The sequence below is a fragment of the Nycticebus coucang genome, chromosome 6, assembly GCF_027406575.1.
Source record: "Nycticebus coucang isolate mNycCou1 chromosome 6, mNycCou1.pri, whole genome shotgun sequence".
In the NCBI taxonomy this organism is placed as follows: domain Eukaryota; kingdom Metazoa; phylum Chordata; class Mammalia; order Primates; family Lorisidae; genus Nycticebus; species Nycticebus coucang.
The window spans coordinates 100056618-100082556 of record NC_069785.1 but is presented as its reverse complement, the minus strand read 5'-3'; the positions used below and the strand labels follow the sequence as shown (position 1 = coordinate 100082556).

Genomic DNA, 25939 nt, shown 5'->3' with positions numbered 1-25939 from the left:
TCAAGCCTCTGTCTTGGAAAAAAAAAAAAGTTCAGGGAGTCTTTTTTCTAATACATGTTTCGTTTCTTTGCTTTGAAAAAACTGCATATATTCTAGTAAGAATGACAATCAGCAATGGCTTAAACCTCACTATTTTGCTTCAGACATCCTGAAAACTTTCCTAGTTTATAGGGAAGTATTTTTCAACTAATGCTGGCTTGTTGAATTAAGGGAAAGGACCCATGATTAATGAGAGAGGAGCTTTTAGGAGTCTATGTTTGCAAATGGCCCGCTAGCCCAGTAGCCTTGCTGGTAAGCCAGGTGTTCTGGTAAGGGTGTTTCTGTTACACTGTACTTGACTCAGTGGCTGGCCAAACAACAAGGTATAGATTTCTCAGCCTCTTCAGACCCTTCTTAGGACCTTTGTAAGAGGCACAATGAGAAAAGTGCTTTGAATAGATTGGGAAACCTGGGTTCTAAGCTTGACCTTGTGCAATGAGATAAAGAGGTCGATTTTGTCAACCAGAGGGCAGAATGGTACCAACCTCACAGGTTTTTTAGGGGCTCAGATGTTAAGACAGTTTTGCAGATTTTTTGGTAGCAAACATTTTGTAATAAAAATTTTTTTGAAATGGTTTATCCCAGTGCAGAGTTTCACATTGTTAGTTGAGTTTTGCATAGAATCACATTTCATTTTTGCCCTGGGCCCTGACATAAGGAAAAATCCTTTTATTTTTGTCTTGCTAACATTTTGCTTACTTAATTATCTGTCATTAGAATTAAAATTGCACACTTGTTTCAGACAAATGTACTTTTTGTTTGTTTGTTTTGAGACAGTCTTAGCCTCACCCAGGCTAGAGTGCCATGATGTCAACATAGCTCACAGCAGCTTCAAACTCCTGGGCTCAAGTGATGTTCTTGCCTCAAACTCTCGAGTACCTGGGACTAGAGGTTCCCACCACCATGTCCAGCTAATTTTCCTATCTTTAGCAGAGATGGCATCTCACTCTTGTTTAGGCTGGTCTCAAAATGCTGATCTTAGGCAATCATCCCGCCTTGGCCTCCTGTAGTGTTAGGATTACAGATGTGAGCCATAGTGTTTGGCCGACAGATAATACTTTTCTCATTTGAACTAATGTTTCAATATAAGTCTTGTAAGGCTGTATATTATCTGTGAAAAAATTTCATTGCATGGTAGGCATTGAGAATAGTTACAGATGTACAAGCTCATTTGATAAGGCATTATTGGAGAAGTGCTGTGATAGGGTCTGGGGGAGGTTGCTTTGGTTAGGGAACTAGGGGAATACTGCTGGGTGAAGCAACATTTGAAATAGACTTTAAAGAGAATTAAAATTATTTCACTGTAACTGGGTGTTGATCTTAGAACCCAAAGCTGAGAATAAAAATGTGTAAAGTGACCTGTGGTATAATGAGAGTCCTTAAGAGATGGGTCCAATACCTCCCTCAGGACTTTACCAAAAGGGCACAGAGTTTACTTGCTACCATAGACGTTATACGTTATCTCAGCCCTTCCCTGGTTGTATGGGAAGATCACATAGGGGAGTTGGCACTTGAAAAGATTCCTCCTCCTATTTATGGAGGAGAGTGGAGTGGGAAGCAGCTGTTCTTTCAGACAGCAGGGGACTGTCTTCCAAGACAAGCATTTGTGTAGCTGGAAGCTGCTTCTAAGAGAAAAAGGCAGAGTGGAGCCCCCGTGCTGACTCTGCCTGTCCCTGATGGAGGAGAGAGGGGATGAGATACTGAGAGATGAGGTGGGGGAGGGACAGAGAGTAGCTGGAACTGTTTGAATTCTCCCCCTTGATGCACAAAGTTGTTACTTCCTGTGGTTTAAGGGGTTTGGGCTAGTACCCCATCAAGAAGGTCCTTGTGTGAGGGAAAGGGCTTGGAAGGTCAGGCCAGAGCAGGCTGTCCTACCCAAGCAACTGCAGCGGTGATGTATACACTCTTCATGAGAGGGATGCCTGCCACCTAGAGAGCACTTTCAAGGCCGCACATTGGTTGAATTCTGTGGGAGATGGAGGAAATGCGCTGTAGATCAGTGGTTTTCAACCGCAGCCCTTTAATACAGTTCCTGTGGGTTGCGACCCAGAGGTTGAGAACTGCTGCTGTAGATGGACATGTGATTGAAGCATTAATGACTTAGTAATAGTGTCTGTAAAGGTAAGTGGTAAGACATCATTAAGGGGCACCTTAACTACTATGTGGGTAGGGGGATTTAATATGTAGTATAACAGGGGGCAGTGAGGGGAGGAAAAAGTTTCAGGTTAATTCACTGAAATGAGATGTCTCTAATCAGTTAAAATAGCTTGGAGGTCCAGAAAAGGACTTGATTAGCCAATTGGTTCAAAGTAAGGTTTAGGATTGATAGGCTGTTTAAAGGTTTTTTTTTTTAATATCTGAAGTATAATAACACATACAAGAAAATACATACTGTATCATAGGTGAAGAGCTTCAACTTTCTTAAATTGAATATAATCATGTAACCAGCTCCCAGATATGAACGGACTACTGACTTTTAATTTAGGAATTAATCATTGTAGCCCAATATTGAATATTTGACTGAGATGGTTTCCTTTTTTATTCTGCAGGATCATAAATAGTATCATCACCAAATTATCTGAAAAACTATTCCAAAACAAAGTTTAATACATTCAGTCCCACACAGTTCCTACTGGACCTCCAAGCTATTTTAGCTGATTATAGAGAAGTCTCATTTCAGATGATGGAAATTACTCTGAGGAAATCTTATTTCCCATAAATATTTTGTAGAAGCTTAATATATAGCTGCTTTAACAGTTAAGTGATAAATATTTAACTTTTTATTGAAGTATGACATACATGCAAAAAGGTATGAATGTACCATCAGTGAATTTTTATGTAGTGAACACGTCTTGTATAACCACTCATCTATAGAGGCAAAAACTGATGATAAACTAGAAGCCTTTCTGTGTCCCTTTCTGTCTGTAACTCATGAAAGGGAGTTACCATGCATAATTTAATTGCACGGGTTAATTTTGTCTGTTTTTTTTTTTTTTTTGTAGAGACAGAGTCTCAGTACCGCCCTCGGGTAGAGTGCCGTGGCGTCACACAGCTCACAGCAACCTCTAACTCTTGGGCTTACGCGATTCTCTTGCCTCAGCCTCCCGAGCAGCTGGGACTACAGGCGCCCGCCACAACGCCCGGCTATTTTTTTTTGTTGTTGTTGCAGTTTGGCCGGGGCTGGGTTTGAACCCGCCACCCTCGGCATATGGGGCCGGCGCTGTACTCACTGAGCCACAGGCGCTGCCCAATTTTGTCTGGTTTTGAACTTAACATAAATGGAATCATAAATATGTACTCTTTAGCTATGTGATTCATCTGTGTTTCAGCCACTGGTTGTGGATCATCCACTCCCATTTCTGTGCAGCATTCTATTGTAGGAACATACCAGTGTTCACTCATTGTGCTGGTGGTGGACATTGGGCAACTTGCAGTTTGGAACCTCGGTTAATAGTGCTGTTATGAAAATGTCTTTGGGGAATTCATTTCTACTGGGTGTATTTCTAGGAGGAATTGCTGCGTTCTAGGGTCTGCATGTACTCTAAGAGATACTGACAGGTACACCAGTTTGCTTTTGCAGTAGTATGTGATGATTTGTGTTGTTCCACGTCCTCACCAATAATTAGTATTTTTTCATTTTAGCCATTTTGGTAAACAGTAGTTATTTCTACTATGGTTTTAGTTTTTATTTCCTTGATGACTAATGAAGTTAAGTACCTTTTCATGTTTATTGGTCTTTGGATATCTTCTTTTCTGACGTCGGGCCTCTTTAGGACTTGCATTCATTTTTCTTCAGGGTTATCTGCTTTTTTCTTCAGTAGTAGCAGTTCTTTAAACAGAGGGCACCAAAAAATGTCTACACATTTTAAGAAAGGAAAAGCTGCATTAAAATTGCAATGCTCACTATTTACCGATAATGTTTGTTATCTTGTATATTGTATCTTATATTTCTTGGAATTGCAGAAGTCAAATGTGACTTGAGAATTACAATTTTAGTAAGATTTTTCCTTTCTTAAAACGTGTAGACTTTTTTTGGCACCGTCAGTATATTCTGCATATTGGGTTTGTGTCTGAAATGTATATAACAGATAGTTTCTCCCAATCTATAGTTTGTCTTCATATGCTTGCTTTAGTGTCTCTCAGATAACAAAACTTAAATTTTAATGAACTATAATTTACTGACTTTTTCCCATTATGCTTAGCGTTTTGTGGCCTGTTTAAGAAATGTTTGCCTATTCTGGTGTCAGGAAGGTAGTATATATTTCATTTCAAGAGTTGTTTTACATTTTACACTTTAAATTTACAACTGAACTAGAATTTAGTTTATACGTGGTATTAGGTAGAGGGTCAAGATTAATTTTATTCTATATGTATAGCTAATTGACCCAGTGCCAGTAGAGGGGGGGAAATGCCTTTTAGGGAAAGGGGAGCAGGGTGCGTGGGGTGGGAGGATATAGAGGGTGGACTTAAGCACTTAAACTGGCCTGTCACCCAAGGATGTGTTTCTGAGGATCTGGTGCCACGGGTGGCAAGGAGTTGAACACCGTGTTCAAGCTCATGTGCACAGAGGGCATTCTCAGGTGGCTGTCACCCTCCAGTAGCTGTACAAGGACAACCAGCTCCTAGATGATGGAAAGACATGGGTGAATGTGGCTTCATCAGACAGATGGCACGGCCACAAACCCCAGGCACAGTGTTGCTGGCCTTTGGGCAGAAGAGGCCTTTGAGGCCCTGTGGTTAGAGCCTGTTTCTAGCCTACTGGAACTGCCCCCATGGGATGGAGCCCCAGGACTCAGCAAGCAGTGTAGTGAGCAGGCTGTGTAGTTGGGAGACTCCCAGCTTGCCTCTGAAAGACCTATCCCTACCAATAAAAGATCAGAGTGTAAAAAGTCTTTTACACTACATGCCACCTTTCTCATAAGTCAGGTGTACATGGTATACATGCAGATCTGTTTCTGGATGCTCTTTGTTGTATTATCTCTGTCTTTGTGTCTTAATTACTATAGCTTTATAATAGGTTTTGATGGTAATGAGGTTCTCCAATTTTGTCCTTTATAATTTTTGCATTTCCATATAAAGTATAGATTTAGCTTGTCAGTCCACCCTACTAAATACACAGTGACCTGCTGGGATTTTGATTGGGGTTATATTGAATCTATGGATCTGTTTGTGGATAATATGTTAATAAGTCTTCCAATACATAAAGCTGGTATATATTCCTTTGTTTACTGTATCTTTTTAAATTTTTCTCGATGTTTTATAGACATCTTATACATCCTTTGTTAGGTTTAGATTTTGATGGGCATTTAACGCAATTGTGATATTTACCTGCTAAATATTCTATAGATTGGGGATATGAGTAGTTTTATTGCTTTTGTTGATCTGTGTGGGTTTTGGAGAATTATGAAAAGATTTAAATTTAGGCAATTGCCATTTTCCTATAAGAACCAGGAAGTCTGATCTTGCTGGTCTATTTTGAAAAAAATACATATACATACTCTAACACATATATGTATATATCATATACATCAAAATATACGCCAAAAAGTTAATGCCTGTAAGAATCTCTAATATTAAAAAGACTTATCAAGAATTTTCAGAGAGGGGCGGCACCTGTGGCTCAGTCCGTAAGGCGCTGGCCCCATATACCAAGGGTGGTGGGTTCAAACCCGGCCCCGGCTGAACTGTAACCAAAAAAAAAAAAATTTTTTTTCAGAGATATAAATGGAAGTCTTAAATTGCTGGTGGGAATGCAAAACTGCACAATTACTTGGAAAATACTGTAGCTGGTTCTTTTTTTTTTTTTTTGTAGAGACAGTCTCACTTTATGGCCCTCGGTAGAGTGCCGTGGCCTCACACAGCTCACAGCAACCTCCAACTCCAGGGCTTAAGCGATTCTCTTGCCTCAGCCTCCCGAGTAGCTGGGACTACAGGTGCCCACCACAACGCCCGGCTATTTTTTGGTTGCAGTTTGGCCGGGGCCGGGTTTGAACCCGTCACCCTCGGTATATGGGGCCGGCATCTTACCGACTGAGCCACAGGCGCCGCCCTGTAGCTGGTTCTTTATGTTAAACATTTGGTTAATCATATGACCCAACAATTCCACTCTTTGGGGTTTTCAAAAATAAACTTATATTTGACTCGGTGCCTATAGCTCAGTGGTTTAGGGCACTGGCCACATACACCGAGGCTGGCGGGTTCCAGCCCTGCCTGGGCCTGCTAAACATCAATGACAACTACAACAAAAAAATAGCTGGGTGTTGTGGCAGGTGTCTGTAGTCCCAGCTACTCTGGAGGCTGAGGCAAGAGAATCATTTAAGCCCAAGAGTATGAGGTTGCTGTGAGCTGTGACGTCACAGCACTCTACCAAGGGGCGACATAGTAAGACACTGTCTCAAAAATAAATAAACTTACATTTTAGAATAGTTTTCAACTAATAGCAAAGTTAAGAATGATGCTGCAGAGTGTGCCTGTATATCCCATACCTAGTTTTCCTTATTGCTACCATCTTATCTTGGTATGGTGCATTTGTTACATCTAATGAATCAATATGGATACTTAGTCCATATTTTGTTTGGATTTTCTTAGTTGTTACCTAATATCCTTTTTCTGTAGCAAGATCCTATGTAGGGTATCACATTACATTTAGTCATCTTGTCATCTAGGCTTCTGTAGACAATGGCTATTTCTCAGACCTCCCTTGTTCTTGATCACATGGACAGTTTTGAATAGTACTGGTTATACTCAAGAAACAAAAACATTGATCAGTATACAGACTTGTACACAAATGTTCATAGCCTCTTTATTTATAATATGTTCATAGCCTCTTTATTTATAATAGCCCCAAACTGGAAACAACCCAACACAACAACAGGTGAATGTATAAACAAATTACGGCATATCCATAGAAAGGAATACTACTCAGAAATAAAGAATAAACTATTACTGCATGCTACAGCATGGGTGAATTTCAGGATAATTAGGCTTAGTGAAAGAAGGCAGACAAAGTGTGCATAGGTATAATTACGTTTGCACAGAATTTTACAAAATGCCATTTAGCCTTTAGTGACTGAAAGCAAACCTGGTTACCTGGGGGAAAGGGCTCAGAGATGAGGGTGAGAAAGAATTCCAGAGGGACATCAAGAAGCTTTCAGGGATGGTGGATATGTTTATTACCTTGGTTGTGGTGGTGGTTTCATGGATGTATTTACATAAGTGAAACATAAAATTGTGCACTTTTGTGCGCTTTATGCCTTTCAACTTAAACTTTTTGCAAATATGATTATCTCTAAATGGTAGGACTTAAATGAACATACTGTTTTTATAAGGCTTTTACTTTTAAATATTTCAAAACAGAAGAAGACAATTATACCTGTGTATCTATCACCCATCTTCAACAAATGTTAAGATTTTGAAATGTTAGATTCATACCTTTTATCAGACAATATAAACATAAAATAAAAATTTTGTACTTAAGTCTGTTTCCTCTATTCACTTTCCTAGAGGTAACAACGTCCCTAAAGTTGATGTATTTTCTTCTCATTCATGTTTTTATACTTTCTGTGTATGCCCATAAACATCATTTTGTGTTTTACCTTTTTATGTAAAACATTCATAAATATGTGCAGTTAAAGTGTGCAACTGTGTAAATTATCACAAAACAGATACACCCATGTAACTAAAGCAAATCAAGAAACAGCATGTTACTAGCGCCCAAGACCCTCCCCATGCCACTTCCTAATTGTTGTGTGTTTTAAATCTTTACACAAATAGTATGACTTACATGATGTTCCTGGCATTTGCTTTTTCCCATGTATCACATTTATAATGTGCATATTGATATTTATAGGTAAAATCAATACGTTAATTACTTCGTAGTAACATTTTACATAAATATATACAATATCCCTCTATTGGTAAATAAGTATTCTCCAGTTTTTTGCTATTATAAACAGTATGTTGGTGAAAATCATTGTTTATATTTCCTTCTGCACATGTAGCAGAAGTTTCTTGGGAACATGCATCTAGAAGTGAATTGCAAAGTGTGGTGTGCTGTCTTTACCTTTAAGCTGGTGACTGCTTTTTCATAGTGAATTTACCAGTTTTATAGGCTGCCAGGATTTCATGTATTTTTCTTCATAGCCTTGTAAACACTAGATACTATTATACTTAAAAATTTTAGTCAATTATGGATATAGCCAATTCAAATTTTTGTATTATAAAATATTTTCCACGGTTAAAAGAGTACATGCAGGAGTTAAAAGAGCGCAGGCAGGAGGATCAACTTGAACACGCTTTAACATCTCAGGAAATTTAAACTGCAAGTTGGCCTGGATCAGGGCAGAAAAGCAGCACACCCAGAATTTGTTCTCAGGTGATTTACATCCAGAGCCTGCACCCTACTTGTGTAGGTTCACTATGAAATGGGCAAACGATGTGATTTCAGCGCTACACTCTGTCTTCCCACTTGAGAATATGAATGTTTACAATACTTTGTACAAAGTAAGACAGGAAGAGCCAAGAACAGCGGTTCTCAACCTGTGGGTCGTGACCCACAGTAACTGTATTAAAGGATTGCAGCTTTAGGAAGGTTGAGAACCACTGGCCAAGAAGAACCTTGCTTCATCTCACAGAGCCATGCAAACCGTAGAACATCGAAGGCAGGAGAACATGAGGGAGTTTCAGGGTGACAACCTAACCTTGTATAAAAGCAGGACTTTTTTTTTTTTTTTTTTGCAGTTTTTGGCCGGGGCTGGGTTTGAATCTGCTACCTCCAGCATATGGGGCTGGTACCCTACTCCTTTGAGCCACAGGCGCCACCCAAAGCAGGATTTTTTTTAAGAATACACAGTCAACTATGTAGCAGAACAGCATCCTTGCATGACTGTGAAGTTGGTGATTTTAACTATATAGTGTACTCCATATGGAATTTTAAGAGACATTAGACAGAACAGCATGAGGGAAAAGAAGCTTGGGGTGCAGTCCTAGAAGCCTTTCCTGCGTTGATACCAGGGCCTGTATGCAACATGTATTCCTTTCTGTTTGCTTTTGTGACAGAGTCTTATTCTGTTGCCCTGGCTAGAGGGAAGTGGCATCATCGTAGCTAACAGCAACCTCAAACTCCCAGGCTCAAGTGATTCTCTTGCCTCAGCCTTCCGAGTAGCTAAGATTCCAGGTACCCAGCACCACACCAGCTAACTTTTCTATTTTTTTGTTGAGATGAGCATCTCACTCTTGCTCAGGCTGGTCTTAAAAATATGGCTAGTTTTTCTATTTTTATTAGAGATGGGGGTCTCACTCTTGCTCAGGCTGGTCTTGAACTCTTAAGCTCAGACAATCCACCCACCTTGGCCTCCCAGAGTTCTGGGATTACAGGCGTGAGCCACTGTACCCAGCCACCAGAATGGTTTCATCAGGCCCCAAAGAAACTTCATGCCAATGAACTATCACTCCCCTCTAGCACGCTAACATTCCTTGGGAGCTGCTGATCTGATTTTGGTCTCCTTTTGGATTTGCCTGCTCTGGACATTTTATATCAGCAGAATGATGCAACATGTGGGCTTTCTTGTCTGGCTGCTTTCACTTAGCACAGGTTTCATGTTACACTGTGAATTTGTATAGCCTTTGTTTTAAGGGTGAGTAATATTCCATCATATTGGTGTCACATTTTGTTTATCCACTCATCAGGAGTGGTGAATTGGTGAACATTTGGTCTATTGCCATTTTTTTGGCTATCATGAATAATGCTGTTAATATTCACACAAGTTTCCATGTGTGGAAATATGCTTCGTTTATCTAGGGTGTGAATTTTTACATTGGGTGAATTTGTGAGTCATACAGTAACTCAATGCTCATCTTTTTGAGGAAGTGCCAAACTGTTGTCCAAAGTGGCTACATTATTTTATGTTCCCATCAGCAGGGCATGAGGGTTTGAATTCCTCCACATCCTCAACACATGCTTGATTATAGGTATATCCTGGTAGATGTGAAGTGAGATTTCATGGTTTTGATATGTGTTTCTTTGTTTGAGCTTATTGGCCAGTTGTATATGTTCTTTAGGCAAATGTCTCTTCAAATACTTTCTCCATTTTTTAAAAAAAATTTGTTTTTAATTGTAAATTGACAAATTATAGTTGCATATATTTGAGGGGTACAGAGTGATACTGATCTATACATGTGTCCTTATGCCAATATTATATTGTCTTGATTAGTAGCTTTTTATTAGGTTTTGAAATCAGGATGGGTGAGTCTCTTAACTTTGTTCTTTTCTAAGATTCTGAGTGTTCTGGGTTCCTTGAAATTTCCTGTGAATTTTTTTTCTTTTTCTTTTTTTTTTATTAAATCATGGCTGTGTACATCAATATGATCATGGGGCACCATACACTTGCTTCACAGAATATTAAGCTTGTAAACCTCTGCAAAAGAGCTAGTTTGGCCTTTGATAAGGATTGCTTTGAATCTAAAGGTCTATTTAGAAACTGTTGTCATCTTAACAATGTTAAGTCTTATGATCCATGAACAACGGATGTCCTTCACTTTGTTTCAGTGTTTCGTAGTTTTCATCATACAAATTTTGCAACTCATTTGTGAGTGTTGTTTTTTGATGGTTGTAAATGAAATTCTTTTTTTTTTTTTTTGTAGAGACAGAGTCTCACTGTACCGCCCTCGGGTAGAGTGCCGTGGCGTCACACAGCTCACAGCAACCTCTAACTCTTGGGCTTACGCGATTCTCTTGCCTCAGCCTCCTGAGCAGCTGGGACTACAGGCGCCCGCCATAATGCCCAGCTATTTTTTTGTTGCAGTTTGGTCGGGGCTGGGTTTGAACCCGCCACCCTCTGCATATGGGGCCGGCACCCTACTCACTGAGCCACAGGCGCCGCCCATAAATGAAATTCTTTTAATTTTATCTTTAGATTATTTAGAGAAATGTAATTGGTTTTAGTACATAAAAATTTTTTTTTTTTTTTTGAGAGACAGTCTCACTATATTACCCTCGGTAGAGTGTTTTGGTGTCACAGCTTACAGCAACCTTTACCTCTTGGGCTTAAGTGATTTTCTTGCTCAGCCTCCCAAGTAGCTGGGACTACAGGTGCCCACCGCAACGCCTGGCTACTTTTTTGTTGTTGTTGTTGTTGCAGTTGTCATTGTAGTGTAGCAGTCCCCAGCTGGGTTCGAACCTGCCTGCCTCAGTGTACGTAGCTGGCACCCTAACCATTGAGCATGGGCACCAAGCCAGTACATTGATTTTTGTACCCTGCCACTTGCTGAACTCATTTTTTACCTCTAATTTTCTGTGTGTGTGTGTATATTCCTTAGGATTTTTTATGAAGATAGTTTTACTCATTTTTTTCCCTATCTAACTACCTTTCATTTCATTTTCCTAATTGCTCTGGCTGGACAGTTTTTTTGAGTATAGGTGAAGAGTGGACAGAGTCTTGATCCTGAAAGCTTTTAGGAATCTTTCACGATTAGGTGTGATGTTAATGCAGGTCTTTTGTAGATGCCCTTTGTTGGGTTTTGATGATGTTTCCTTCTATTCCTAGCTTATTGAATGCTTTTATGTCATGAAAGGGTATTGGATTTTTGTCAGATACTTTTTGTGTGTATTGAAATGATTGTTTTTTGTCTTTCATTAATATAATTTTACTGATTTTCATATGATAAACTTTGCATTATTTGGATAAATCTCACTTATTCATGGTGTATAATCCATTTTATATGCTACTGCATTTGGTTTGCTAATATTTTGTTCAGTTTTACATCTGTATTCATAAGCACATAGGTCTTTGATTTTCCTTTCACGTGATCTCTTTATCTGGTTTTGAAATCAGGGAAATACTTGCTTCATAGCTGAATTGGAAAGTGTTCCCTCCTCTTCTGTTTTGGGGAGAGTTTATGAACAATTGGTATTAAATTCTTTAAATCTGACTTGGGCCTATAGCTCAGCACCTATGGCGGCAGCCACATACACCACAGCTGGCGGGTTTGAATCCAGCCTGGGCCTGCTAAACAACAATGACCACTGCAACAACAACAAAAATAGCCGGGTGTTGTGGCAGGCACCTGTAGTCCTAGCTACTTGGGAGGTTGAGGGAAGAGAATCGCTTAAGCCCAAGAGTTTGAGGTTCCTGTGAGCTGTGACGCCTCAGCACTCTACCCAGGGCGACATAGAATTGAACAATGATGTCATTTTGTCTTGGTTTCTCTTTGTGGGTAGTTTTTTGGTTTTGTTTTGTGAGTTTTTGTTCTGTTTTGTGTTGCTGAGGCTGGAGTGCAGTGGTACCATTATACCTTGTTGCAGGCTTAACTCTTGGGCTCAAGTGATCCTGCTGCCTCATCCTCCAGAATAGCTTAGAACTTAATGCTCACATCACACCTAATTTTTTATTTTTTGTAGAAACAGGGTCTTACTGTGTTGCCCAATTTGATGTTGAACTGCTGGCCTCAAGTGATCTTTCTGCCTTTCCAGAGGGCTGAGGTTACAGGTTTGAGCTACCACACTGTGCTAGTTTTTTGATGACTAATTCAGGCTCTTTGCTCATTAAAGATCTATCTAGATTGTTTCTTTCTTCTTGAGTCAGTTTTGGTAGTTTGTATTTTTTAGGTATTTGTTCATTTCATGTAAGTTTTATAATTTGCAGTCAAATAATTCCTTATATTCTTTTTCTATGAGGTTGGTGGTAATGTTTTCATTTTCATTTTGATTTCTAAAAATTTGCCTTTTCTTTAATTTCCAAAACATGCTCATTTACATATTGAATGACTGAAAGTCTCTTATGATAGGTGTGGATGTCTGTGTTATTCCAGCTACACAAAAGGAGAACAGCTGTGGCAAAATATCAGTAAGGGACTTCCTTGCCTACAATTACAAGATTCTGCATGTACTTAAATTGCTTTATTCTGGTTTTATCCTTTTGGCTGAACTTGTGTATCTGCCCTAGTTCTTACATTTTTCTCTCATGTGGCATCATTATCCAGTCATTTGAGCCAAAGCTGCTCCACTTTCACTAGTAGCTAGTCACCCCACCTCTAGCTACCAACTGTTAAAAGACATTTCCTAAATTTTTCTGGAAATGATCTCTTCTTTGTTAGAGTTCCCTTTTGGAAGTCCACTTCTTCCTAAATCTGGAGTGTGAGATTTTAATTATTCTTCAGTCAGTGGTGACAGCTCCAAACTCTGTTTGGTTTTGTAGTTTTGTATTATGTTCTGTTTATAGTCGTCTTACTCATAGTAGCACAAAAGCCTGTGTACAAAGTTTGGTATTGAGACTTTATTGCTGATATTTCCTTTAAGAGTGTAACTGGCTTTTTTTTACCTGCTGAATCAGGATGATTAGTTTTGATTTCGTATTCCAGCCTGAACAGAATGTAATCCAAATCAGAGTCAGCTTTCTGGAACATCAGTTCCAGCTTATTGACCTCCAACTCCATGTTGAATGGTTGACCTCATTTCTGATTTTATTATTTATTTATTTTGAGAGAGTCTCACTCTGTTGCCTTGAATAGAGTGCAGTGGCAATCATAGCTCACAGTGATCTCAAACTCCTGGGCTTAACCTCCTGCCTCAGCCTCCCAACTAGCTGGGACTACAGGTGCCTGCTTGCCACCACATTGCCTGGCAGTTTTTTCTGTTTTTAGTAGAGATGGGGTCTCACTTTTGCTCAGGCTGGTCTTGAACTCCTGAACTCAAGTGATCCACCCACCTTGGCCTCCCAGAATGTTAGGATTACGGATGTGAGCCACCATTCCCAGCCCTCATTTCTAATTTTAATAATTTGAATCTTCAATCTTTTTTTCTTGGTACATCTAATCTTGCTCAAAGTTTGTCAGTTTTGCAAATGTTCAAATAAACTTTCGGTTTTGTTGATTTTTCTTTATAATTTTTCTAGTTATTTTATTTATTTTAATCTTCATTACTTCCTTCGTGCTTTGAATTTATTTTACTTTTCTTTTTTTTTTTTTTTGAGACAGAGCCTCAAGCTGTCGCCCTACAGTGTCGTGGCATCACAGCTCACAGCAACCTCAAACTCTTGGGCTCAAGCGATTCTCTTGCCTCAGCCTCCCAAGTAGCTGGGACTACAGGTGCCTGCCACAATGCCTGGCCGTTTTTTGGTTGTAGCTGTCGTCATTGTTTAGCAGGCCTGGGCTGGATTTGAACCTGCCAGCTCTGGTGTATGTGGCTGGCGCCTTAGCTGTTTGAGCTATAAGCGCCAAGCCTTATTTTACTTTTCTAACTGAAGGTATAATATTAGGTTATCAATTTAAAATCATTTTTTAATGTAGGCATTTACAACTTTCCAAGTACTGTCTTTGATGCATGTCAAATTGGTATGTTGTATTTCCTTATCATAAGGTATTTTCTGGCCAGACACAGAAAATTTTCTGTTCCTTTGTAGTTAAAGAATTGTGTTAGTGTGATTTCGGCCTTTTTAAATATGAGACTTGTTTTATAGGTGAACATATGGTCTGTCCTGGAGACTGTTCCATATAAACAGCATTCTGCTATTGCTGAATGAAGCAACCGTTGGGTTGGTTGGTCTCTTCATGTTCAGATGTTCTGTCTCCTTCCTGCTCGCTCTTGGTCTTGTTCATGGTATTATCGATGGTGCACTTGCTGGTGTTTCCAACTATGAGTGTTGAATTGATTATTTCTCCTATCACTTTGTTTTTTTATTACGTATGATTTGGTTGTCTGTTACAGTCATTAATATTAATAATTGGTATATCTTTTTCATATAAAATGCCCCTTTTAATGTAAACTGTCCTCATGTCTCTAATAAAAATTTTTGTCTGAAAGTATTTTGTCTGATATTAATACAGTCTCTATCGTTTGGTTATAGTTTATAGGGTATACCTTTTATTGGTACTTTCAACTATTTGTCTTGTTCTGTTTTTATTTAGAGACAGGAGCTTGATCTGTTGCTTGGATTGGAGTGCATTGGTGCAATTGTATCTTTACTGTCACTTTGAACTCTTTTTTTTTTTTTTTTCCAAGCCAAACTGTATCCTTTATTAAAGGATATTTAATTTTATTAAATTAATAAAGATACTTTATTAAAGATACCTTTTTCATTAAAAATTTTTTTTATTAAATTAACAAAGATACTTTATTAAAGATACTTTTCTTTTCTTTTTTTTTTTTTTTTGTAGAGACAGAGTCTCACTTTATGGCCCGTGGTAGAGTGCCTTGGCATCACACAGCTCACAGCAACCTCCAGCTCCTGGGCTTAAGCGATTCTCTTGCCTCAGCCTCCCGAGTAGCTGGGACTACAGGCGCCCGCCACAATGCCCAGCTATTTTTTGGTTGCAGTTCAGTCGGGGCCGGGTTTGAACCCGCCACCCTCGGTATATGGGGCTGGCGCCTTACAAACTGAGCCACAGGCGCCGCCTAAAGATACTTTTCATAAACAATCATGGTATTTCAGGCAGGACATGGGCAGACGATCGTTAACCGTATACAACAACTTTCAAACTCCCTTCTTCAATGTTCTACCAAAAATCAGAAAGCCACTATAAAACCCAATGAAGTCTTCATTTGATGCTCTGAACAGGGAAGTTTAGAGTGAGGGTTGACATTTAGCATGTTGTTTAACAACTTTTCACAAGCCGACCCTGACTTTCAGGAAATGAAATGAAAATGGCAGAATTTATCTGAAGATTCAACAATCTACAAATGGAACCGCTGCTCTTTTGAGGGATGCCATCTCAGTGGTATTATTGAAAAAGTCCAGATTCCTTGATAATACTGGTAACCAATTATTGGGGGTCAGGTCCCAAATGGTGACTGGGCTTAAGGGGAGTTAAGACTGTGCTGAAGACTGAGGGAGAATAGGACATAAAAACAAATTAGTTTTTCCATACCACAAGGCATTTGTGCCAAGGTAGCTGTGTGTCAACATCATGGAATGCCTCCTCTTGGGAGCCAAGAGGAAATCTCTCAAAACTAGAGTGAAAAAAACATTTTCCCTCATATCAATCTAGCTTTGGAGACATTCTATTAGTGACATATGCCCCTTCCTCAAAAAACAATGAAGTGTTCTGTGTGCTAACAATATAGCTTAAAAAAAAAAGTAAAACAAAATTCTGCATTTTTATAAAACTTGATAAAAAATAGTATTTCAAACTGTACACTCACCAGAAGTACACAGTTATCATAAATGCACACACTTCACTTGGCGTCTCCAGCCCCTGCAGCTTTCTGGGCCTGGTCTGTTTTGGCATCTCCGTTTTCTGCAGGGTTATTCCCCTCCTTGCCAGCATCAGCTTTTCCCTTTTTCCCTTTGGGTACCTTGTCTCCCTTTGCAGGGGCCTTTTTAGGCTTGGGCTCTGGCTTTGGAGGAGCAGGTTTAGCAGACAACCTTGCAGATCTTCTCTGTGGTTCGTCCTTTGCCTTGGCTTTATCTCCTTTAGCATCCCCTTCAGCCTTTCTCTTGGGCATGGTGGCAACGGTGGCGGGACGTAGGCGCTGTATACAGGGATGCAGCGATGCGCGAGCTTTGGTAGGTCCGGGGGTCGTTCTCGCCGCCTCCTCTTCACACTGCTCTTCACTTTGAACTCTTGAGATCAAACAGTCTTCCTGCCTCAGCCTCCCAAAGTGCCAGGATTATAGGCACAAGCCGCTACACCCAGCCTTTTTTGTGTCTTTGATCTAAAATGTGTCTCTTGTGTATAGCATATATGTATTTGGATCATGCTTTAAAAAAAATGCATTCTGACAGTCTCTGATATTTGAAAGTTTAATCCGTTTATGAAATGAAGCCTACTGCCATTTTGTTGTTTTCTATATGTTTTATCTCTTCTTTCTTTCTCTGTTCTGCCACTGTTGCTTTTGTGTGTGTGTGTGTTGGTTGTTTTCTAGAGCAAGATCTAGTGATATTTTAATTTCTTTGTAATTTCCTTTACTATATGCAGGTATTTTGGAGTTATTTTCTTAGTGGCTGCCCTGGGGATTATAACTGGCATCTTTTATGTACTGGGGGTTCTCCTGAGGGAAGAGGAGTGAATTGGGTGGTGGGAGGTGGGCAGCAGCATTGACAATTTTTTTTTTTTTTTGGAAGCTTCTTTGGTTTAGTGTCATTGATATTAAGAAACCAGAAAAATGGCAGAAATGAAAACAAAGACAGCAAAGTAGAAAAACATTTCTCCCTTCTGTGATAGACACTTTGTCTCAGGGAAAGTCAACCCAGGCTTTAAGCAGCCTGGAAAGAGTCTAAAGCACCAAGGAATTAGAAGTTAATTTGTAGGTCATATTAATAGTTGCATGCCAATGGGGGTGGGGGTTCAGGGACTGATTCCACCAACAGTTGTCAGCTTAACCAGATGTGCAGAAAACCTCTGCATTGGGGTCCATTTCTGCCCCTCTCCTTAAATTCAGTAGGATTATTGCAGCATGTGGGGTGGGGGAGTACCAAAACCCTGTCTGTATTAGTCTTCCTTTATATTACAGTGCTGTGTTTATTTTATGGCATAACTAAATGTTCTTTCTGTGAAACATGGAACTTCTTTATGCTGCCTTTTTCTTAATGTACACCTTAACTGCATAAGTACTCAGGTAAGCATCATCATAAATGTTAGAAGATTTTCATGTCAGTAGGTTGGTATTTGTGGTTTTGCTTTCTTTCTGTAAAATGTTAATTAAAAATCCCTTTTTCATGATAATGATTACCTCTTATTTTCTACGTGAAAAAAATTAAATATTTTATGTTCAAATAAAGTTGGAAAACGTGAATGGCTCTTGACATCCTGCAAAGATTTAAAACATGGTATCTCAATAGTTTTGAGACCTATGACGTTGGACAATTAAGTTCGTGGACTTGTCCTAGAAAAAGTACTACATACCTCATTGCCGAATATCACTACAGTCACCTTTCAAGTACTCCTGTTGCCATCTGGTGCCTGTTAGTGATACTCAGCAATGAGTATGTAGTGCTTTTTCTAGAAAGGGTTTGGAAACTTAGCAGACCTAATACAACAACAGCTCTAATGGCCATTTCAGAAAAAGAATTCCAAAATTGCTTTGAAGGTTGGAATAGGGGCTAGTGTCAGTGTGTAGCTTCCCAAGGGGAGGACTTTGAAGTTGACAGTAGTCATATTCAGCAGTGAGGTGTGTAGCACTTTTTCTGGGATGAGCTTGTGAACTTCTGACCTTGTATGTCTGTTTTTAAATGTATTTGGGAAGTGCATATGGAGTATCTTCACTGTACTTCTTTTTTTTTTTTTTTGGTGGTTTTTGGCCGGGGCTGGGTTTGAACCCACCACCTCCGGCATATGGGACCAGCGCTGCCCTTGAGCCACAGGTGCCGCCCTTCACTGTACTACTTTTTTTTTTTTTTTTTTTTATTGTTGGGGATTCATTGAGGGTACAATAAGCCAGGTTACACTGATTGCATTTGTTAGGTAAAGTCCCTCTTGCAATCATGTCTTGCCCCCATAAAGTGTGACACACACCAAGGCCCCACCCCCCTCCCTCCATCCCTCTTTTTGCTCCCCCCCCATAACCTTAATTGTCATTAATTGTCCTCATATCAAAATTGAGTACATAGGATTCATGCTTCTCCATTCTTGTGATGCTTTACTAAGAATAATGTCTTCCACTTCCATCCAGGTTAATACGAAGGATGTGAAGTCGCCATTTTTTTTAATGGCTGAATAATATTCCATGGTGTACATATACCACAGCTTGTTAATCCATTCCTGGGTTGGTGGGCATTTAGGCTGTTTCCACATTTTGGCGATTGTAAATTGAGCTGCAATAAAGAGTCTAGTACAACTGTCCTTATGATAAAAGGATTTTTTTCCTTCTGGGTAGATGCCCAGTAATGGGATTGCAGGATCAAATGGGAGGTCTAGCTTGAGTGCTTTGAGGTTTCTCCATAGTTCCTTCCAGAAAGGTTGTACTAGTTTGCAGTCCCACCAGCAGTGTCAAAGTGTTCCCTTCTCTCCACATCCATGCCAGCATCTGCAGTTTTGAGATTTTGTGATGTGGGCCATTCTCACTGGGGTTAGATGGTATCTCAGGGTTGTTTTGATTTGCATTTCTCTAATATATAGAGATGATGAACATTTTTTCATGTGTTTGTTAGCCATTCGTCTGTCATCTTTAGAGAAAGTTCTATTCATGTGTCTTGCCCATTGATATATGGGATTGTTGGCTTTTTTCATGTGGATTAATTTGAGTTCTCTATAGATCCTAGTAATCAAGCTTTTGTCTGATTCAATATATGCAAATATCCTTTCCCATTGTGTAGGTTGTCTCTTTGCTTTGGTTGTTGTCTCCTTAGCTGTACAGAAGCTTTTCAGTTTAATGAAGTCCCATTTGTTTATTTTTGTTGTTGTTGCAATTGCCATGGCAGTCTTCTTCATGAAGTCTTTCCCCAGGCCAATATCTTCCAGTGTTTTTCCTATGCTTTCTTGGAGGATTTTTATTGTTTCATGCCTTAAATTTAAGTCCTTTATCCATCTTGAATCAATTTTTGTGAGTGGGGAAAGGTGTGGGTGCAGTTTCAGTCTTTTACATGTAGACATCCAGTTCTCCCAACACCATTTATTGAATAGGGAGTCTTTCCCCCAAGGTACGTTCTTGTTTGGTTTATCGAAGATTAGGTGGTTTTAAGATGTTAGTTTCATTTCTTGGTTTTCAATTCGATTCCAAGTGTCTAGGTCTCTGTTTTGTGCCAGTACCATGCTGTCTTGAGCACTACGGCTTTGTAGTACAGACTAAAATCTGGTATGCTGATACCCCCAGCTTTATTTTTATTACTAAGAACTGCCTTAGCTATACGGTGTTTTTTCCGGTTACATACAAAACGCAGAATCATTTTCTCCAAATCTTGAAAGTACGATGTTGGTATTTTGATAGGAATGGCATTGAATAGGTAGATTGCTTTGGGAAGTATAGGCATTTTAACAATGTTGATTCTTCCCATCCATGAGCATGGTATGTTCTTCCATTTGTTAATATCCTCTGCTATTTCCTTTCTGAGGATTTCATAGTTTTCTTTATAGAGTTCCTTCACCTCCTTCGTTAGGTATATTCCTAGGTATTTCATTTTCTTTGAAACTATGGTGAAGGGAGTTGTTTCCTTAATTAGCTTCTCATCTTGACTGTTATTGGTGTATACAAAGGCTACTGACTTGTGGACATTGATTTTATATCCTGAAACACTACTGTATTTTTTGAAGAACTCTAGGAGTCTTGTGGCTGAGTCTTTGGGGTTCTCTAAGTATAAGGTCATGTCGTCAGGAAAGAGGGGAGAGTTTGACCTCCTCTGCTCCCATTTGGATTCCCTTTATTTCCTTGTCTTGCCTAATTGTGTTGGCTAGAACTTCCAGCACTACGTTGAATAGTAAAGGTGACAGAGGACAACCTTGTCTGGTTCCAGTTCTAAGAGGAAAAGCTTTCAGTTTTACTCCATTCAGTAAAATATTGGCTGTGGGTTTGTCATAGATAGCTTCAATCAGTTTTAGAAATGTGCCACCTATGCCTATACTCTTCAGTGTTCTAATTAGAAAAGGATGCTGGATTTTATCAAATGCTTTTTCTGCATCTATTGAGAGGATCCTGAGATCTTTATTTTTGCCTCTGTTAATATGGTAGATAACGTTTATGGACTTGCGTATGTTAAACCAGCCTTGCATCCCTGGGATGAAGCCTACTTGATCATGATGAATGACTTTTTTGATGATAAGCTGTAATCTATTGGCTAGGATTTTGTTGAGAATTTTTGCATCTATATTCATGAGTGAGATTGGTCTGAAATTCTCCTTTTTGTTTGGGTCTTTTCCTGGTTTTGGTATCAGGGTGATGTTTGCTTCATAGAATGTGTTGGGGAAGATTCCTTCTTCCTCAATGTTTTGGAATGATTTCTGCAGTACAGGAATAAGCTCTTCCTTGAAGGTTTGATAGAATTCTGGTGTGAAGCCCTCTGTACCAGGGCATTGTTTGGTTGGAAGATTTTTTATTGTTTCTTTGATCTCAGTGCTTGAAATTGGTCTGTTCAGGAGCTCTATTTCTTCCTGGCTGAGTCTAGGGAGAAGGTGTGATTCCAGATATTTATCCATGTCCTTCACATTGTCAAATTTCTGGGCATAGAGTTTCTGGTAGTATTCAGAGATGATCTCTTGTATCTCTGTGGGATCAGTTGTTATTTCCCCTTTATTATTTCTGATTGAGGTTACTAGAGATTTTACTTTTCTGTTCCTCGTTAGTCTGGCCAATGGTTTATCTATTTTATTTATTTTTTCAAAAAACCAAGTCCTTGTTTCATTAATTTTCTGAATGATTCTTTTGTTTTCAATTTCATCGATGTCTGATTTGATTTTGGATATTTCTTTTCTTCTACTGAGTTTAGGCTTAGATTGTTCTTCTTTTTCCAATTCCATAAGATGGCTTGTGAGATTGTTGATGTGCTCTCTTTCTGTTTTTCGAATGTAGGCATCTAAAGCGATGAATTTTCCTCTCAAAACTGCTTTTGCAGTATCCCACAGGTTTTGGTAGCTTGTGTCTTCATTGTTGTTATGCTCAAGGAAGTTAATGATTTCCTGTTTTATTTCTTCCTGCACCCATCTGTTATTCAACAGAAGATTGTTTAATTTCCATGCCTTTGGGTGGGGTCGAGCATTTTTGTTAGAGTTGAGTTCCACCTTTAGTGCCTTATGGTCTGAGAAGATACAAGGTAAAATTTCAATTCTTTTGATTCTGTTGATATTTGTTTTGTGTCCCAGGATATGATCAATTTTGGAGAATGTTCCATGGGGTGATGAGAAGAATGTATATTCTTTATCTTTGCGGGGAGTGTTCTATATGTGTCTATCAAGCACAGTTGTTCTAGGGTCTCATTTAAATCTCTTATATCTTTGTTTAATTTCTGTTTAGAGGATCTGTCCAGCTCTGTAAGAGGAGTGTTAAAGTCCCCTGTTATGATGGTATTATCAGATATCATATTGCTCAGACTGAGTAAGGTCTGTGTCAAGAATCTGGGAGCATTTAAATTGGGTGCATAAATATTTAGAATTGAAACGTCTTCTTGTTGTATTTTTCCCTTGACCAATATAAAGTGACCATCTTTGTCTTTTTTGACTTTAGTTGCTTTAAATCCACAAGTATCTGAAAATAAGATTGCAACTCCTCTTTTCTTCTGAATTCCATTTGCCTGAGAAATTGTCTTCCAACCCTTGACTCAGAGCTTTAATTTGTGTTTTGAAGCCAGGTGTGTTTCTTGCAGACAGCAAATGGATGGCTTGTGTTTTTTAATCCAGTCAGCCAATCTATGTCTCTTCAGTGGGGAATTCAAGCCATTAACATTTATTGAGATAATTGATAAGTGTGGTAGTATTCTATTCATCTTACTTTGTGAGAGTCCATTGCTTAGTTTTATCTTTTGCATCAGTGTGGAGGTTAGGTTCTGTCCTTTGATTTCTCAGTGCTTACTTTGCTGCTGATCCATTGTGGTGGTCAGTGTGCAGAACAGGTTGACGTATTTCCTGTAGAGCTGGTCTTGTTGTGGCAAATTTGCTTAATGTTTGTATATCTGTAAATGATTTGATTTCTCCGTCAATTTTGAAGCTTAGCTTAGCAGGGTACAGAATCCTGGGCTGGGAATTGTTGTGTTTAGGTAGATTAAAGGTAGATGACCATTGTCTTCTTGCTTGGAAAGTTTCATTAGAGAAGTCTGCAGTCACTCTGATGGATTTTCCCCTGTAGGTCAACTGGCGCTTACTCCTGGCAGCTTGCAGAATCTTTTCTTTTGTCTTGACTTTGGACATGTTCATCACAATGTGTCTTGGAGAAGCTCTGTTAGAGTTGAGGCGACCTGGGGTCCGATATCCCTCTGAAAGCAGTGTGTCATAGTCTTTGGTGATATTTGGGAAATTTTCTTTTATAATATTCTCTAGTATGGCTTCCATTCCTCTGGGGCACTCTTCTTCCCCTTCTGGGATTCCTATAACTCGTATGTTGGAACGCTTCATAAAGTCCCATAATTCTGACAGTGAACGTTCTGCTTTCTCTCTCTTCTTTTCTGCCTCTTTTACTATCTGAGTTATCTCAAGAACTTTGTCTTCTACCTCTGAAATTCTTTCTTCTGCATGTTCTAACCTGTTGCTGATACTTTCCATTGCATCTTTAAGTTCCCTAATTGACTGTTTCAGTTCCTTCAACTCTGCTATATCCTTTTTATATTCTTCATATCGTTCATCTCTTATTTGATTCTGTTTTTGGATTTCCTTTTGGTTATTTTCCACTTTTTTAGCAATTTCCTTCATTGTTTCCATCATTTCTTTCATTGTTTTCAACATGTGTATTCTAAATTCCCTTTCTGTCATTCCTAACATTTCTTTGTAGGTAGAATCCTGTGCAGTAGCTACCTCATGGTCCCTTGGCGGGGTTGTTCTGGACTGGTTCTTCATGTTGCCTGGAGTTTTCTGCTGATTCTTTCTCATGAGTGATTTCTTTTATATGTTTCCTTGCCGTAATTTTCCTTTCACTTCCTCTTGCTCTTTAAGTTCTTGTGCCTGTGGACTAAGGGTTACAGGACCAGAAGGGTGAGAAGGTTGAAGAGCAAAAAAGGGATGAAAGAAAGGAGGACCAAGTGATAAGAAAAAGAAAGAAAAATAGAGAAAGGAGAAGGGGGTGGGTAAAAGGAATATTGACAAATAGAAGAGAGGCACAGAAAGAGGGAGTCAGAGCAATATAGGTGTACAGTAGGGTACTTTGACACAACCTTAAAAAAACCCCACCTTCTGGGGGTGCCCAGTTGGGTGGTTCCCTTGAGGTCAGCAGCTCTTTGCTAACCTGATCAGACACAGTACCCCACCTCCACCAAGTAGAGAGGAAAGACAAAAATGCTATAAATCAAACCAAAACAAGCAAATAGAAAACTGTACGGGATACAATTGGGTGAAAAACCAAATAATAGCGGTAGAAACACTAGCAAAAATGAAGTTCTAGTTAGTGAAAAAGGCAGCAATGGGAAATTATAATTAAACTAGAAAAAGTGAGAAGGAAAAAGGATCTGTATGGAAAAGATTGAAATTAAAAACAAAAGAATGTCAACAACATCAAAATAAAAAAAAAAACAATGAAACCAAAAAGAAAAAATAAATAAAACACAACCAAAAACCAAGCAGTATGTATATGTTATTGAATATTGTCTGGGCAACACATGGTCTTCTGGGGTATGAGATGTTAATCACAGTTCTGATACGACTGGAGGCTGCTGGTTTCTCAAACCCCAGCAGGTAGACACCCTAAATCTCTGTTCAGCCCACTTAAAAGCCACTTTGAACTTGTAAACTTGCTGAGCAGAAGCTTTCCCAGGAAAGTACTTGTCACTGGAATCACTGCTGAAGTTGCTATCCACTTACTCAGTGTGCCAAAACCGGTCTCACTCTGCCCCTGAGGGTTAGGGCTGCAAGGCGGCTTAGACCCCACCCTTAGGCTACTGGGTCGCTGGGTTACCAGCTCCCACCCGATTCTAGCTCTGCGACCCTGAGGGCGGAGCTTGCCGGGGCAGATGGCTCACAATGGCTCCCTGTGACCCACAGCCAAACAGTATTAGCTCCGTCTGGCTCAGCAGCTCAGACTGGGGCCCTAGACAATGGCCAAAGATCTCCGCACTCCCGCTCAGGCTCTCCCCAAGGCAGTTCAACTGAGTGCCAAGTCCAAAGACACCAAAACAGTTCACAAGTAAGGCCTTTCTGGTTTGCAGTCTCGCTGCTACTGAACTTACAGTTGCGGGGGGTGGGGGGGTTAGTCAGATTGAACACTCGCGACCATGTGCCGTTTTTGCACTGTTTTAGTCCTCCTCTTGGTGTCCAGAAGTCTCTCGCTGACTCCCTGTATCCTCACAGGGGTGATGATAGTTAGATCCCACCAGCCAGAGATGCCTAGAGTCCTATCTCCCCAGACTCAAGGTGCTCAGATGCAAGGAAGCTGTTACTCGTCCACCGTCTTGCTCCGCCTAGATCCCTTCACTGTACTTCTGAGTACCATTGTATAGCTTCCTGAATTTTACTCTCTTTGAAGGCTTCTGTGAGACGAATATTAAAATTTTTCCCCAAAGGATTATGTGGCATATCATTGTGGCCATCTTTTTTTTCTGCCTTTCTGCAGTGTGGAGTTGACTTACATTGGCATTTCAGACTTTGTTAAAACTACTTAATTTTTCCACAGATACTTTGAAACATATGTTTAAATTTCAAGTATCTTTTTGCCATGGGAACACCAATATTTTCTTCACAGATTTGTTCTCTTTACTTTTCCGGGAAAATTTTGGGATGGAGTCAAGAGGACTTGTGAAGGGTGTAGTTACATAGATCTGGACAATTTCATAATTGAACTGGAACTTCGGCTAGTTCAAGTTCACATTTAAACTTCACCCAGTCTTTTAATTTTTTAATATTAAATTCCAATTATTTGTTTAAAGCAGGGGTCCTCAAACTGCGGGCCACGGGCCACATGAGGCGGTGTGATTGTATTTGTTCCTGTTTTGTTTTTTTACTTAAAAATAAGATATGTGCAGTATGCATAGGAATTTGTTCATAGTTTTTTTTTTTTTAACTATAGTCCGGCCCTCCAACGGTCTGAGGGACGGTGAATTGGCCCCCTGTTTAAAAAGTTTGAGGACGCCTGGTTTAAAGTGTCTAAAAAAAAAAAAACATTGCACTTATCTGTTCATATGCACAGAATTGGATCTCAGGGATATGAAACGTGTAGAACGTAGGGCCCAAAATGAAGCCTGCTGTATGGAAACTGCATTATTCATGGTTATTGATTTTTTTCCAGGGTTTTGCAATACACTGTAGTCCAGGTCTTGTCAGTTAATAGTACATTATGAATAAGTGAAATAATGCAAATTATAGATCTTTAATCTTGTTTAACTACAATAACCAGCTTCTTCAC

General features: G+C 39.5%; 2 protein-coding genes across 7 annotated transcripts in view; one reads left to right on the top strand and one right to left on the bottom strand.

Moving 5' to 3' along the window:
- The window catches only part of CPEB1 (cytoplasmic polyadenylation element binding protein 1), a 108909-nt gene that overhangs the window by 16088 nt on the left and 66882 nt on the right, over positions 1–25939 (top strand). The window lies entirely within an intron of this gene.
- Positions 16114–16488, bottom strand: LOC128588007 (non-histone chromosomal protein HMG-17-like). Its single transcript, XM_053594571.1, has one exon. The coding sequence runs from the start codon at positions 16475–16477 to the stop codon at positions 16208–16210; it is 270 nt and encodes an 89-aa protein (XP_053450546.1). The 5' UTR covers positions 16478–16488; the 3' UTR covers positions 16114–16207.

Excerpts from the sequence above, each read along its gene's own strand:
- LOC128588007 (XM_053594571.1), bottom strand. The coding sequence starts at position 16,477 with ATGCCCAAGAGAAAGGCTGAAGGGGATGCTAAAGGAGATAAAGCCAAG.